Below are 17,159 nucleotides of genomic sequence, written 5' to 3' on the forward strand. Positions count from 1 at the left end.
ACATTCCTGACACACCATGAGGAGTTGCGATCAGATTGTAAATGGCAGTTGACCAATCTCAGCACAGAGATGGGTATGTGGCTGGTCCTGTGAGCACCCATGGCCAGCCTAATCCCCTCATGATGGACAGCATCAATGATTTTCAGATAAGAAGTCTTGCTGATTCATAAGCTGGGCATCCATAGTCTAGTCACGAATGCACAAGAGCCTTATAAAACTAGAGCAGATGAGCCCTGCCTGCTCCCCACGACATGTGGCTAAGGCACTTAAAGATATTCAGTGCCTTCTGGGTTCTGGCTTTCATGTCTCACAGGTGTGGTAACCAAGACAGTTTGGAGTAAAAAATGAGGCCCAGAAACTTCACTGAGTCTTTAAAATGTAGAATACTATCCCTCATATGCAGCTCAGGTGAATTAAAATATGATGATAATGATTAAAATGAAAAAAAAACAACACACACACACACTTTTCTGCAGAAAACTAAAAACCCATCTTTGCAGCACACAACCTGTCTTTGCAGCACATTCCTCTAACCTCTGCACTGTAAGTTGGAAAGACCTTACAAGATGTGGAGGTGGTCACAATAGCCCCATAGATGTAGTTGCACGAGAATAATGTGCTTCCAAGTACCATCGTATGCCTTACTGATATTGAAGAATATACTTAGACAGTGATGTTTACATAGGAAAGCTTGCTGAATAGCTACCTCTAGTAGGGTCAGGTCATTGAAAGTGGAGCAAGATCTCCAAATCCATTCAGTGAGCAACTGAAAAGCTGCCTGATCTCTAACAGCCAGACCAAATGACAGTTAACCTTTCACTCCAGGGTCTTTTCTACATAGCTCATTAAGGAGATGCTCTAGTAACTATTGGGGCATGTATGGTCCTTTTCTGGTTTGAGAAGAGTTATCAGAATTGCCTCTCTCCATTAGTTGGAAAAGTTGCCTGTCTGCCATATAAGATTAAAACATTTTAGGAGGATTTCCATTGACATTGCTGGCAAATGTCAGAGCATGCAGTACTGGATTTGGTAGTGACTAGGTGGAGTGTTATGAATCTCAGACATTGCCAATTCCAGCTCCCACATGGAGAAGGGCAATTGTAAGACTCAAAAATGTGCTGTTTGAATTCTAACTTGCCCCTCTCTGCACTCTCACAGTAGTGGCGAAATGCCAGATCCTGCTGGCATTGGCAGAAGTCGCAGCAAAATACTGTGCAATTGTCTGAATGATGTCTTGGAGCATTTTTTTTTGGAGACACCCCTGTTTCAGCACTACTGCTATTGGTAAACAGTTGTGGGTACTGGAAGTCTTCATGATGGCTTCCCATACTTTTGTGGAACAAGGGAAATGGTCAATGGAGTGCAGGAGCACTTGCCATTATCTTTTCTTGCTCTCCTTAATTGCGCGTCAAGCCTTAACTCTCATGACCCGAAAGGCAATGAGGTTGTCTACTGTTTGGTGGTTCTTAAACCGTTGAGGAGCCACCTTCCTGTTCCAGGTAAATGAGCAGCACTCACTGATCCACCAAGGAACAGGTTGCCTCCTAAGATGACTTGAGGACTGTGGGATCGATAAGTCAGCAGCATGGTGGATCACTCGTATGATGTTGTCCACACATTCATGGATGCTATCACTGTGTTCAAATGCAGTGAGCTAGCTGAACAGTGTCCAGTTAGACCTTCTGACCATCGATTTGAGTGACTTATGTGTAGGCAATATTCCATCCAGGAGATGAATGTGGAGTGGGAAGTGATCACTAGAATGAATAACTTCTGACTGAACATAGTCTGTGAGGGCTGGAGAGAAGAAAGAAAGACTGATGGCTGAGAATGACCCTGTAGCAGCACAGCAATCAGGGGGAGTGCCTGTGTTGAAAACACACAGCTCGTGAGATGTCATGACATTCTCCAAACCCCGGTAAGTAGAGATCAAACCCATAATATATGGTTAGCACTGAAGTCTCCCAGTAGGAGAAATAGGGGAGTTGTTTTTAAGACCTGTTAGAACCTCAGAGTGAATCACATCACATGGAGGTAAATATAGCGAATAAACCATGATCGGTAAATATAGCGAATAAACCATGATCCTCTGACAGACATTAACTGCAGCTGTAGCCCCTTGCAGGTCAATAGCTAGGAGAGAACAGAGGACTGGTGTGCATTATTGACAAACAAAGTGACCCCTCCATTGGCCCTTTCCCCAGTTTGGTCATCCTTACAGTAGTGTGTGTAGTCCCATAGGACAGGAGCATGACACTTCAAAATGCATTTCGTGCAAGGACAAGTGCGGGGGGTATTCCTGTACTAGTAGTTTCAGTTCCTCCACATATGTCCTGAATTCATTTTTAATGTTCAACTGTAGGATGGGATCCATCTATCATGGGGGTAGAACTTTCATCCTGACTTTTTGCTGTGGAAGGGAACACACAGTGGGTGACTCAGCCTTTTGGGTGAGACAATTGCCCCAGGCCAACATCAGAGTCCATCGCCTCAAAAAAAGAATTGAGAGAGATGTCAGAAATGAAGACATTGACACCTCCTGATTCCAGCAGTGACGCACATTTTGCCCTATGTAGGCTTCAGAGCCACAACCACAGCTGTGTCCCAGACGGAATCTTTGGAGGGGCAGGGAGATCCACAATGTCAGTAACCACAGCTTTTTCTGAAGTTCTTGGAGGGAGGGACAGTCTTTTAAATGATTGCAGCAACACAAATACAGGGACAAATGCAAATACTGGTGCTGACACTAGCAACCTCCATTTGTGTTGCAGCATCGGCTTTCCGCACTGACTTTTCGAGAACTGAAGCAAAGGAGATGGGGAACACTGGGACAGCATGGCTTCATACATCTTTTTGGTCTCATTATATGGGATGTACTTTGTAGTCTTAATGTCTTCTTCTATGCTGGAGTCCACACTCCAGGTGGTGTGAGCTCGCAGTTCCCACACTTCACCAGAGATGTACAAGTGACTGCTTCATAGATGGCATTACAACATTTGCCACAAGTGTCTTCACCATGACACCCAAGAACAGTACACCCAAAGTGATGGCCTTTGGAATAGCATATGGGGATAGAGACATCAGACTACATGCTTAGACAAAGAAAATCTGCCTTAACATGCTCAGGAAGTTTCATTCTATTAAATGCCAGGATAAAGGAAAAAGACTTTATAAAAACCCCATTCATCCTCTTTGTGATATTTTGCATGTTGACTATACCTTTTGGGAGCCCAATTACCTTTCAGTTTCTCCTTGGGGATGTCCACCAGATTCCTGCACACCACAACACCTTTGCTGTAATTCAAGGTGGTGTGCAGCTCAGTTTTGATGGCATATTCTGTGAGGCTTTGAGCTTTGTGTAGGTTCTTAACTAGTTGGCAACTAGATGTTCCACCGACAGCATCCCATTACACAATTGTTTAACTGATTTTGGAACTGCCAGCAACCCATTTTGAATACAGAAATGCAGCACATTCTCAAAGTTACCCTCTTTCCTTTTTGTTATTAAAAACACATTCTGACTACTAGAAACCTTCCAGGTTACAGGACTGGAGTAGGTGGTGGTGGGAGGGCGCATAGGACAGGTTTTACACCGGGGGCGGTTACAAGGGTTGGAGCCAGAGGGTAGGGAAGGTGGTTTGGGGATTTCATAGGGATGAACCAAGAGGTTACGAAGGTTGGTGGACGGCAGAAAGACACTCTTGGTGGAGTGGGGTTGATTTCATGAAGGATGGATCTCATTTCGGGGCAGGATTTTAGGAAGTCGTATCCCTGCTGGAGAGCCACATTCAGAGTCTGATCCAGTCCCAGGAAGTATCCTGTCACAAGTGGGGCACTTTTGGGGTTCTTCTGTGAGAGGTTCTGGGTTTGAGGGGATGAGGAAGTGGCTCTGGTTATTTGCTTCTGTACCAGGTCGGGAGGGTAGTTGCTGGATGCGAAAGCTGTTTTCAGGTTGTTGGTGTAATGGTTCAGGGATTCAGGACTGGAGCAGATTCATTTGCCACGAAGCCCTAGGCTGTAGGGAAGGGACCGTTTGATATGGAATGGGTGGCAGCTGTCATAATGGAGGTACTGTTGCTTGTTGGTGGATTTGATGTGGACGGATGTGTGAAGCTGGCCATGGGACAGATGGAGGTCATCGTCAAGGAAAGTGGCATGGGATTTGGAGTAGGACCAGGTGAATCTGATGGAACCAAAGGAGTTAAGGTTGGAGAGGAAATTCTGGAGTTGTTCTTCACTGTGAGTCCAGATCATGAAGATGTCATCAATAAATCTGTACCAAACTTTGGGTCGGCAGGCTTGGGTAACCAAGAAGGCTTCATCTAAGTGACCCATAAATAGGTTGGCATACGAGGGGGCCATCCTGGTGCCCATGGCTGTTCCCTTTAATTGTTGGTATGTCTGGCCTTCAAAAGTGAAGAAGTTGTGGGTCAGGATGAAGCTGGCTAAGGTGATGAGGAAAGAGGTAGGGTGGCAGGTGATCGGCGTGAAAGGAAGTGTTCCATTGCAGCGAGGCCCTGGACATGTGGGATATTTGTGTATAGGGAAGTGGCATCAATGGTTACAAGGATGGTTTCCGGGGGTAACAGACTGGGTAAGGATTCCAGGTGTTCGAGAAAGTAGTTGGTGTCTTTGATGAAGGATGGGAGACTGCATGTAATGGGTTGAAGGTGTTGATCTCCGTAGGCAGAGATACGTTCTGTGGGGGCTTGGTAACCAGCTACAATGGGGCGGCTGGGATGTTTGAGTTTGTGAATTTTAGGAAGTGGGTAGAAGGTAGGAGTGCGAGGTGTTGGTGGGGTCAGGAGTTTGATGGAGTCAGGTGAAATGTTTTGTAGGGGGCCACTGGCTCCTACCCTTGTAACCGCCCCCGGTATAAAACCTGTCCTATGCACCCTCCCACCACCACCTACACCAGTCCTGTAACCCGGAAGGTGTACACGATCAAAGACAGAGCCACGTGTGATAGCACCCACGTGATTTATCAACTGACCTGCCTACACTGTGACGCTTTCTATGTGGGAATGACCAGCAACAAACTGTCCATTCGCATGAATGGACACAGGCAGACAGTGTTTGTTGGTAATGAGGATCACCCTGTGGCTAAACATGCCTTGGTGCACGGCCAGCACATCTTGGCACAGTGTTACACTGTCTGGGTTATCTGAATACTTCCCACCAACACCAACCTATCCGAACTCCGGAGATGGGAACTTGCCCTTCAGTATATCCTCTCTTCTCAATATCTGCCAGGCCTCAACCTCCGCTAATTTCAAGTTGCCGCCGCTCGTACCTCACCTGTCTTTCAACAACTTCTTTGCCTCTGTACTTCTGCCTCGACTGACATCTCTGCCCGAACTCTTTGCGTTTACAAATGTCTGCTTGTGTCTGTGTATGTGTGGATGGATATTGTGTGTGCGTGTGCAAGTGTACACCTGTCCTTTTTTCCCCCAAAGGTAAGTCTTTCCGCTCCTGGGATTGGAATGACTCCTTACCCTCTTCCTTAAGACCCACATCCTTTCGTCTTTCCCTCTCCTTCCCTCTTTCCTGACGAAGCAACCATCGGTTGTGAAAGCTAGAAATTTTGTGTGTGTGTTTGTGAGTTTTATTTATTGTGCCTGTCTACCGGTGCTTTCCTGCTTGGTAAGACTTGAAATATTTGTTTTTAATATATAATATATACTTGAATATAATGCTTATATACTGTATATAATACTCATCATAGTCACAGAGTAAGCATTGGTTTTATATGTGGCTGAAATTCAGAAAATTATACATTTTCTCGAAAAATAAGTCAACAAATTAATAAAATGCTTATGTGGTTCTGATGGTGTTTCCAATAGAGTGCTCAAGTTTTGTTTCCCATATGAGAAGCCCAGTCTTATCCAAAATGTGTAACGGTTTAGTATCTCAAGGCAGTTTTCCACAGAGACTGAAATACATCATTGTTAACACACATCTTTTCTTGGTAATACGAGAGAGAGAGAGAGAGTGACATCATTAACTATTTATGTGTTTCACTGCTGACATAATTTTTCAAAATTTTTGACAAGGTGATGTAGTCTGAAATTTGTTAACATTGAGTATAGATTTAAGTGCCAGGAAGTCATTTCTGAAAGTATTTGTTGGAGTGTAGCCATGTATGGAAGTGAAACATTGACGATAAATAGTTTGGACAAGAAGAGAATAGAAGGTTTCGAAATGTGGTGCTACAGAAGAATGTTGAAGATTAGGTGGGTAGATAACGTAACTAATGAAGAGGTATTGAATAGGAGTGGGGAGAAGAGAAGTTTGTGGCACAACTTGACTAGAAGAAGGGATCAGTTGGTAGGACATGTTCTGAGGCACCAAGGGATCACAAATTTAGCATTGGAGGGCAGCGTGGAGGGTACTAATTGTAGAGGGAGACCAAGAGATGAATACACTAAGCAGATTCAGAAGGATGTAGGTTGCAGTAGGTACTGGGAGATGAAGGAGCTTGCACAGGATAGAGTAGCATGGAGAGCTGCATCAAACCAGTCTCAGGACTGAAGACCACAACAACAACATCTCACCTGAGCAACAACAGTATCCTCAGCAAATTACAGTTTGGATTGAGAAGTGCTGCTCTGCTGAGAATGCCATTTACAAGTTCACTCACCAGATTTTACAAGCATTAAATAATAAAATAGCACTGGTTAGTATTTTCTGCAACCTATCTAAGGCATTTGCCTATGTTCTCACAGTATTCTCCTAGATAAATTGAATTTTGATGGGATTAATGGTATAGTCAACCAGTGGATAATGTCATATCTAACCAAAAGAGTGCAGAAAGTTGTATTTAGTAATTCAAACAATATAGTCTAGGGACATAACTCTGACTGGGGACAATTCACTTATGGGGTTACCCAAGGCTCAATTTTAGCTTCACAATTGTGCCTCATATTTGTAAACGATCTTTCAACTAGTATACAACAAACAGAATTAGTTATTTTTTCAGATGACACTAGCATTGTAATAAGACCAAACATATGTACAGAGACAGAAGAAATGGCAAACAAAGTTCTTTAATGATCAAATATGATCGAAGCAGACTAAATCAATTAAAATTTGTGCCGCAGCCGGGACTCGAACCCAGGTCTTCTTGTTTACTAGGCAGATATGCTACCACTACACCACTGAGGCACTACGGCAGACATAGCTGCACGAACTACCTAGGTCGAGTTCCCTCCCCAACACAAACTTTAATTCATTTTCCCTTAATACCGTCACTATTGCCAGGGCTCGCCGGTATTGGCGACCTACCCAGCATTGGACGTAGCGGGACGTCTGCTGTACCATATGGTGATCTTCTCAGATCTTATAATTAAATGTGTCCTTTGAGACTCCCGTCTCGTTATTATCTCACGATAATGATCAAATATGATCGAAGCAGACTAAATCAATTAAAATTTGTGCCGCGGCCGTGACTCGAACCCGGGTCTTCTTGCTTACTAGGCAGATATCGTGAGATAATAACGAGACGGGAGTCTCAAAGGACACATTTAATTAAAAGTTCTTTAAAGTATAACTGACTGGTTTTCTGTGAATGGTCTCATCCTCAATTTTAAAAACACGCGACATGTTCAGTTCTGCACATCTAGGGGCACTACACCAATGGTATGTGTAAAACATGGTGAATAATAACGCAGCTGGAAACTTCAAAGTTCTTACGTGCCCAGACTGATGTAAATTTAAATTGGAAAACACACATTTTGAAACTCCTAAAACAACTTAGTTCAGCCACATTTTCATGTACAATCATGCAAATTGCATGTGGAACTTTGGAAGGTGGTGGGAGTTGCACTGTCCAGCCATAGAGAAGCATTCACCTTGTAACTCAGTACCAACCAGGACTGAATTACATTCTCTGCCAGGTTTTCGACTATCTCTCCTTGTACTCTGACATGAGAAATGTCCTGCCCACTATCCTTCCCACCTCTCCTGCAGTGGTATTCCCCATACATCGAATGTACACAATATACTTGTACATCCTACACAGCCCCTGCTCCCAGCCCCTCATCTCATGGCTCATACCCCTGTAACAGATCCAGATGGAAGACCTGTCCCATATATCCTCCCACCGCCATCTACCCCAGTCCGGACACAAACATCACCTATCCCATCAAAGGCAGGGCTACCTGTGAAACCAGTCATGTGATCTACAAGCTAAGCTGCAACCACACTGCCGCATTCTATGTGGGCTTGACAACCACCAAGCTGTCTGTCCACATGAATGGCCACCAACCAACTGTGGTCAAGAAACAAGTGGACCACCCCACTGCTGAGCTCACAGCCGAGCATGACATCCTTCATGTGAGTGACTGCTTCATAGCCTGCGTCTTATGGATCATTCCATCAACACCAGATTTTATGAACTGCACAGGTGGGAACTTTCCCTGCAATGTATCCTATGTTCCCACAACATTCCTGGTCTCAACCTTCGTTCGTCATTGCCCTCACCCATCTAGCCTTCCTGTTTCCATTCCAGCACTATAGAACCCTCAATCCACCATTGCATCCAGTCTTTTTACTTCTATCGTTTTCCACTATCCCAACCCCTTCCCCACCTCTCTGCTGCCCATCGTCTAACCTCCCGACTGTACATAGCTGCCTACCCTCTCACCACCTCATCCCTGCGTGCTCCTCAGCAGCACTGCACTGTCCACCGCCCCGACCCTAATATACCTCCCCATCCCAGCCTCTTCCTTACCCCCACCCAGTTGCCACTCCCATCATGCACTGGTGCTGCTGCTCACAGTGTGGCTGCAATTTCCTGAGACTGCAGTCATGTGTTTGAGTTGCACTTGTGTGTGTGTGTGTGTGTGTGTGTGTGTGTGTGTTTCGTTGATTTTTGATGTAGGCCTTATAGGCCAAAAGGTTTATTTGTGACAATCTTTTTGTTGTGCCTATCTGTGACTCAGCATATCTGCTTTATGGTGAGTGGCAACTTCCATTTTCTTAATATAGCACACATAACACTCTGATTTAGACGGAATATAATGGAAGAATATGCAAATGGGTGGGGGGTTCCCCATTATGAGTGTCACCCTCTACTGCGTTAAAGTCACGCACTGCAGACTTTTATTCTAATTTTGACGTTATTTACTGTCCTTAATTTTATCTGTGCAGCTGGTTTGTTTTGAAATTACTGAGTTTATCATGTTGGTATACCACTCACAGAGTGCAACACCTCCAAATGTGCATCCATTCCCTCCTTTATAAATCCTGTCATTATAGTCTATCTGAATTAGCAACTTATGGACATTGTGTACAGCACATAGTTGCTCGGTAACTTCTATGGGCACCGTATACCTCTTCAATGTATTCTGTAGTTATGGCCATATACATGTTAGGTGCTGTTGCAGTGACTGTAGTCTAAGAACTGAAACTGTTGAAGTACTTAGAAGGAAAACACCGAGTGTGGTGATTTGGAATGTTATTCAGCACAAAATTCCATCCCAGCTCTTATTAATTATTGAGGAAATTTGAATGGCAGCTGTTACACTTGGGAAATTTTTGAACCTAAGGTACTTCCCCCTTCTTGTTCCTCAATTTGTTAATTACGGTTCTCTAGCAGCAAAAATTGATGGTTTGGAGACTTGCATTGAGGATAAAGTTCGTTTAAGTTACTCATATCTTTCTCAGTGTTGCTATTTATCAAACATTAGTGTATATCAAGAGAAGAAGTGAAGTAAGGCATTTTTGTCTCTATTTGTCTGTGTGGTTTGATGTGGCCTACAATGGCTCTTGTGCCAACCTCTTCATCTCTGAGTAGCACTTGCACCTGAGGTCCTCAGTTATTTGTTGTATAGTATCCAATTCATGCATTACTTTACAGTTATTTTCTTCTACAGCTTCCTCTAGCACCATGGAAGCCATTACTGATGTCTTAATATACATCTTATCATCCTGTCCCTTCTTGTAGTTATTGGTTCCCACAAATTCTCCTCTTCATTTCTTATCAGTGCACCTAATTTTCAACATCCATCTGTAACACCACAATCCAACTTCTTTGGTTTTCCTCATTTCCATTTTTCCTGCAATCCATAGTTCACTCCCATACAGTGTTGTTCTCCAGATGTACGTTATCACAAATTTCTTTCTCAAATTGAAGCCTATGTTAGACATCAGTAGACTTCTTTTACTGAGGAACACCATCCTTTCCTGTGCTTGACTACTTCAATTATTCTTCTTTCTTTGCCTGTTACATTACTTTGCTCCCATGATAGTAGATTGCCTTTACTTTTTCTACTAAATGGTTCCCAGTTAATCCTACTTTACCCTCATTTCTAGTCTGAGCTCTTCTCTCATCGTTTTCCTTTCTTATTGTTTCCTACTGGTTCTCATGCATATTGTTTATTATACACCTTTCCCTATAGCTTATACCTATTTTTTTGAGAATATCAAACATTTTGCCTGATGTTATTTGTTGGATGTCTTTTATAGGTTTTTCCTGTAATTGGTTAGGATAACAATGTCATCAGTGCATCTTAATCCCATTCCTGAACCTTCCTTTTATTTCAGTCATTGCTTGTTCAGCCTAAAGGTTGAACAGTAGGGGAGAAAAGACTGCATGCCAAAGTCAGTTTAGAGAAACCTGTGACCATTATAGTCAAATAAGCCCTAGATTGGTTCCCTTCAAATAGTCTGTCCCTCAATATTACAAAACTCATCTCACTCATTTTAACACATCAAACAAAAAACCAGAAAACATTGAAATAAAAGGTGGTGATAAAGAAATATTGGGAGTTGAGTCTTCCAAACTCTTCGTATTACATATTAATAACAACCTAAACTGTTCAGTCCAAATCATCAACCTGTGTAAAAGACTCAATTTTGCATAATTTGCCATTTGCTCAGTTGCATCTGTTTGTTACTTGGAAACAATCAAAGCTGTTTACCTACGATATTTCCATTCACTCACAACATATGGTGTGATATTCTGGAGAAACCAGCGACAAGTGAATAAAGTCAGAAGAGAGTCATAATTGCACAGAAGAGGGTCATCAGAATTATGAGTAGATTGTGCCCTAGATGCTCTCTTAGAAATTTATTTAAATAACTGGGGATCATCACTCTGCCACACCAATATATTTTTTCTCTAATTTGCTTTGTGAACAAGAATCATACAATTGAAAAAATAAATACTGCATATAATGTTCATGATACAAGAAGATAAAATGATTTTCACAAACATAAAAAAATCTCAAAATGGTACAGAAAGGAATGCATCATTCAAGCATAAAAGTTTATTATAAACTTCCAGTTCATGTCAAATCAGTCATTGTGAATGCGACTAAATTCAAAAAACAGTTAAAACTTTACCTTTTGGACACCTTTTTCTATTCTTTGCAGAAATGTTTTGACAATGGTTAATACTTCATATATTTAGTTTTAAGCATTTCTATGTAAACTTACTATGTATCACTGATGTATCACTTGTTGACAGAATGATTTTCATATGAATTTGAATGTAAGCCTTACAATTTGTTCATGTGAACATTATTACTACTATTATCTGTGCTATTATTGGAGCACTTGAACCTCAATTTTAATGTACCTGTTGGCATATGACATAGATGTAAGGCTTGTTAACCATTTACATATGGTTATTACTGTAATAATCTGACATGTTCTACACACTATCAAAACAGTTGCACAAAGGATCAATGGAACTAAAAACTAAATAAATAAAATGAATAAAAATAAAAAACTCTGTTCTTGATTTCCTCTCCTACTGTGGTGTTCTAATCCCCAGTGAGCAGTATATTTTGTCTTCCTTTACATACTTAGTTACTCATTCAGTGCCAAAATATACTCCCTGCATCTCTTCATCTACAGCTTCAGTTTTTGATGTCAAGTCTATATCTGAACTATTATTGTTGGTGTTGGTCTGCAGTTGATTCTGATGAGAATAATTTTATTATTAAACTATTAAACTGTTCACAGTACCCCAGACTTTGCTCTACCTTTCTATTCATAATGGATCCTACTCCTAGTATAGCTTTTTCTGATTCTTTGATAATACCCAATATTTGACTGATTAGAAACTTCATTTTCTTTTCATTTCATGTCACTGACACCTACTATATCTAAAATGAGCCTTTATGTTTCTGTTTTCAGATTTTCTGGCTTTAAAACATTCAGACATGTAATATCACATACTTCAGGCAGTTGAAATTTCAAAGAAATGCTTAGATTCTATCATTTTCTTGGGGTCACCTCCCCATTGGTAATCACCTTCCAGAGATATGAACGGAAGAATTAACTAGAATTTTTTGGCAGCAGAATTACAGACTGCAGTTACTGAGAATACATATTTTGTGTTCTCAATGGCAAGAGAGTTCCTTGAACTTCTGTCCACTCCTCCACTCTTTTTGATAAGGTTGTCGGCAGAATGAGGGTGGCTTTATACCAGAAGTATTTAGCCACAATTGCTGACATTTTTAACCCAAAATCTAAGCAGTAGCCAGAATCAAACCAGAGACCTTTTGATTAATATTTAGAAATGCTAGCATTGGAAGATTGGCAGAGTAAAATGCAAAACCATCTGCAAGAAAAATACCAAGGAGACAGAAATAGAGACACACAGTCGCAGACAAATTCTTGAAAACAATGCATACAATTTGTGATGAGTGTATGGTGTATTTATTGTATGGAAAATGTGAAATCTATGTGCTTGATTAGGACTCATACTCAGATCTCTGCTTTTTGTGAACAGTATGCTACCAGCTATGCCATATGAGTACACCTCATGAAACAGCTCACAGCTTCAACTTGTCATAAAATTTTCCCCTTTTCTTCAAAATCTGTAAATACTATCCAATGTAACAGTGAAATTAATATCTCCAAGAGAAAGGTTGTGTTAGGGAGTTTGCCAAACACTCTACTATGCCCGAGCTTAGAGCTTGCTTGTCAGCAAGAATGAAATCAGGTTACAAATTAGAAAGGAATCTTGATCCTGGCGATAAAATAATTTAATAGTCTTTTCTACATTGCTTTCAGATTTGCTGAAGAAGGTGTAAATTTCTCTCTGAATTCTGATGACACTACACTGACTGGAAGAACGCTAAGAGATGATTATGCACTCGCCGCAAGTTGGGGCCTTACTGAAGCCCATGCAATTCGCGCAGTAAGTTAATCTACTGATATTAATGCTATTGTTATTGCATTCATTTTCTTATTTACAAAAATGATCAGAAATAGATGTTCATTATAACCCTTATTTCCTTACTGACATTTAATACGTGTGCAAAGATAACATAGAGGTTAAATTGACTAAAGAAAGAGACTTGCTATGAGTAGCTGTATCAGAAAAATATATAATGAATGTACAGAATGAATTTTCACTCTGTGGCAGATTGTGCTCTGATTGAAACTTCCCAGTAGATTAAAGCTGTGTGCTGGACTGGGACAAAAATGTGGGATTGTTGCATTCTGTGGGCAAGTGTTCTACTTACTGACCTATCCAAGCATTACTTAAAGATCCAAGCATGCCTCATAGCCCCCTTCACAGCTTTACATCCACCTGTACCTCACCTTCTACCTTCCAAACTTTACAAAAGGTCTCCTGCATACTGGAAGAAAGGATACTGTGGAGACATGGCTTAGCTACAGCCTGCGGGATTGTTTCCAGAATGAATTTTCACTTTGCAGTGTACTGTGCACTGATATGAAACTTCCTGGCTGATTAAAACTGTGTTTCAGATTGGTACTCAAACCTGGGACCTTTGCCTTTCATGATCAGGTGTTCTACCAAATGAACTATCCAAGCTTGATTCATGACCTGCTTTACTTCCACTATTACCTCATGTCCTACCCTTCAACATCCACAGGCTGTGGTTTAGCCCTGCCCTGCAACATCCTTTCTTTCATGAATGCTAGTCTCACAGGGTATGCAGGAGTAGTCCGGAACATAGGAGATAAGGGACTGGTGCAAATAAAGCTGTGAGGATAAGTTGTATGTCATGCTTGAATATCACCATTGATAAAGTTCTTGACTGTGACAGACATAGGACCCAGGTCGACTCCTGGTGTGGTACACAGTTTTAATCTTCCAGGAAGTTACAATGTAGTTTGTTTGCAATATTATGAAAAGGATAGGTTTGCTACTCAGTGTAAAGATGACACATTGAGCTGCAGACAGGTACAACACAAAGACTTGACACAATGATCGTTTGACCAAAGCCTTCTTCAGAAAGGAAATACACACACACAGTCTCACAAGCAAGCACACCTCACGTACACATGACCACTATCTCTGGGCCAGAATCTCTGGCCAGTGCTACTGTAGATAGCAGTCACGTGTGCTTGCTCATGTGAATGTGTGTGTGTGTGTGTGTGTGTGTGTGTGTGTGTGTGTGTGTGTGTGTGTGTGTGTGTCCTTCCTGAATAAGGCACTGGTTGAAAGCTCAGTGTGTAACAGTCTTTTTGTTGTGCCTACCTATTGCTCACTGTGCTGTGCTATCTTTATGATGAGTAGCAGTCTATCCTTTCCATAATATTATTGATATTCTAACCTGTACTTTTCATTGTTCAGTACAGTTTGTCTTTAAAAATAAAAATAAAGAACAGCCTTTGCAGATTATAAAGGGATGAAGATGAAATTGTGAGTATTGGGTAATAACAAAAACTAGAAGGGATTGTTTAGTTACTATAGTGATATCTTGTTCGTATTCAGGACAAAAAATTAAAAGCATGCACTTCTGATGCTACTGAAGGGCTATTTTGGCTAGTCTGAGGAGTCTAAGAAGGCAGGATAAGTGGGAGAAAAATGGAAGCTTTAGTTTACATAGCTCAAGAAAAGAGAATAAATATAGAACAAAGGGAATAGAGGGACAGCTCCCAAAGACAACTGCCTTCAGGGAGAGGATGGGAACACATGAAAGATTCATCAGAAAGATAGTAAAATCCGAAAGAAAAAGGAAACTGCAATAAGAAATATGAGAAGTCAAATAATAAAAATAAAAAACAATGGTTAGAAATATGTAAAAAAATGGCTCTGAGCACTATGGGACTCAACCGCTGTGGTCATTAGTCCCCTAGAACTTAGAACTACTTAAACCTAACTAACCTAAGGACATCACACACATCCATGCCCGAGGCAGGATTTGAAACTGCGACCGTAGCAGTCGCACGGCTCCGGACTGCACGCCTAGAACCGCAAGACCACCGCGGCCGGCGGTTAGAAATATTAAAACTGTATGGTGAAAGAGTAATGCAGCGTGGGGATCAGATGTGTATATACAATGGTAATCTTTATTGTTGCTTTAGTAGATATGTCATTAACTGTCTTCTGAAGTTATGTTATTCAGTTCTCTAATATAATGTGTGAGGTTATCCAGAGCTAGGTTCCTGCAACTGAGAAGGAATTCAACAAAGTGGCTGAATGATGGAGTGGGTGAGAAAGGATTTTGCTCCGACAAGAACAGGTGTTCTTTTATGTTGTTCAGATAAGAGCATTAAGGTTGAGGAGTGATGTGAGGGACAGCATTCGTTGATGAGACAGTAGAGGAGACAGAGGGTATGGAAATCTCTGCACTTCTATGCATGCAGCCAGGATAGCTATTCATATTGCAGTGAAATATTGCCAAAGAGTCAAACATCACAGATATAATGAACAACCAGAAAAGGCCTAATGCAATAACATCACTGTTATAAATAATTTGAAGTATAAGTGTTTGAACAATTTTCTTTTGGAGGTCAAGAGTTTGTTTGTAAAGAGTTAGTTTGTTAGCTGGTCATGGACTATACACTCCAAGGGCTTGGACTGTGCAGGAAGAATGCAAATACAACAGTAATCAGATAGCGCTGTGGTATACTTTGCCTATACCAAGATTGTGCAGTTTTTTCAGAGGCAACTGGTCTATCTCTGTAATCAGTTAATGTATGGGAATGTCTGAGTTTGGTATTTATCACAGTGTGACTGACTCTGTTCTGTTTCTGCTTGTGAGCAACATTATTTTCGGGTGTAGCACATAGTTTGTAAGCTGAATATGCAGTATCTCTGAGATTCATGAGCTGCTTAAGTTCTTCAGTTAGCTGAGGTGCAGGTTTCCTTCGTACTTTTCCAGTATTTAGGGGAGTGCAGTCGAGTAAGTTTATTAATAAATGCTTGAAGTTTTTCGTTTATGTCCAAGAAGGGAATAGAAAATGTTCCCCAGACTATTTCCTGTGCCTCAGTTGCAAATTCAGATGAATTAATGTGTTTGAAGTCATGGATGTAGGCTACCAATCATTAAATGATGCAATCTGTATTGTTCCATGTGGTTTATATGGTAAAAAACGGACTGACTAGTGTTTTTGGGACACAGCTTCTACCAAATTGACTGCAGTGCTTGCTGACTATGACTTATAAGGAGTAAACCAAATCATTTTCATTGGTTGTGTGCTAGTAGCTACTCACTAATTGTTTCTTACACTTTGTGTCACTTATGGTTGAATTGTTTCTTCAGTTCAATTATATTTTTAAATTACACTGTTTGTTAGTTTGTCTCCAGTTCCCCCAATTTAAATACTTAGTAGGTAACAGTACCTCTTCTGTGGAAGATTACTCTTAGTCATTCTGAAGTAACCAAGTAAATTTTTATGTACATAGACTCTTCCAGAATGTTTGTTACTCTCTAAATATCTGCTTGTGTAATAATGCAATGTCTTTGTTTTTTCAGAATTTTAATGCAGCCCACTCATGTTTCTTGCCTGATAAGGAGAAAGACCATTTGATCCAGAAGCTGTACAAAGAAATAAACATAACTGTCTAAACCATATTTAAAATTTTGTTACATGTTATAACAAAGAATGTGTATTGAAAGATAAGTTAATTTTATGTTTTTTATGTGCTGGTTGACAATTTTAAATTTTATTTTTGTGAGTACTGGTTATTAAATAAAACAGTCTTCCTTGCCTCAAGTATGCAAATTGGATGGTGTGCAAATGCTTTTTATTTATTTAAACACCATTAGACTGTTTACCTATTAAAATATAAAATAAATTCTTTAAAATAAAACAGCAGACTTTTTAAATTTGGAAACATGTTGTTGTTGTTGTTGTGGTCTTCAGTCCTGAGACTGGTTTGGTGCAGCTCTCCATGCTACTCTATCCTGTGCAGCCTACATCCCTCTGAATCTGCTTAGTGTACT

At 40.9% G+C, this 17,159-nt stretch overlaps 1 protein-coding gene across 1 annotated transcript in view; it reads left to right on the plus strand.

Annotated features, from left to right (window-relative positions):
- The window catches only part of LOC126334554 (adenosine deaminase-like), a 149,684-nt gene extending 132,755 nt beyond the window's left edge, over window positions 1-16,929 (plus strand). Inside the window, exons 8-9 of the mRNA XM_049996930.1 lie at window positions 13,027-13,153; window positions 16,689-16,929. Of these exons, the coding sequence (XP_049852887.1) occupies window positions 13,027-13,153; window positions 16,689-16,781 (220 nt within the window). The 3' untranslated portion in view covers window positions 16,782-16,929. The remainder of the gene's footprint in view (window positions 1-13,026; window positions 13,154-16,688) is intronic.
- The last annotated feature ends 230 nt before the right edge of the window (window positions 16,930-17,159 follow it).

This window comes from Schistocerca gregaria, chromosome 2 (genome assembly GCF_023897955.1).
Source record: "Schistocerca gregaria isolate iqSchGreg1 chromosome 2, iqSchGreg1.2, whole genome shotgun sequence".
Taxonomy (NCBI): Eukaryota; Metazoa; Arthropoda; class Insecta; order Orthoptera; family Acrididae; genus Schistocerca; species Schistocerca gregaria.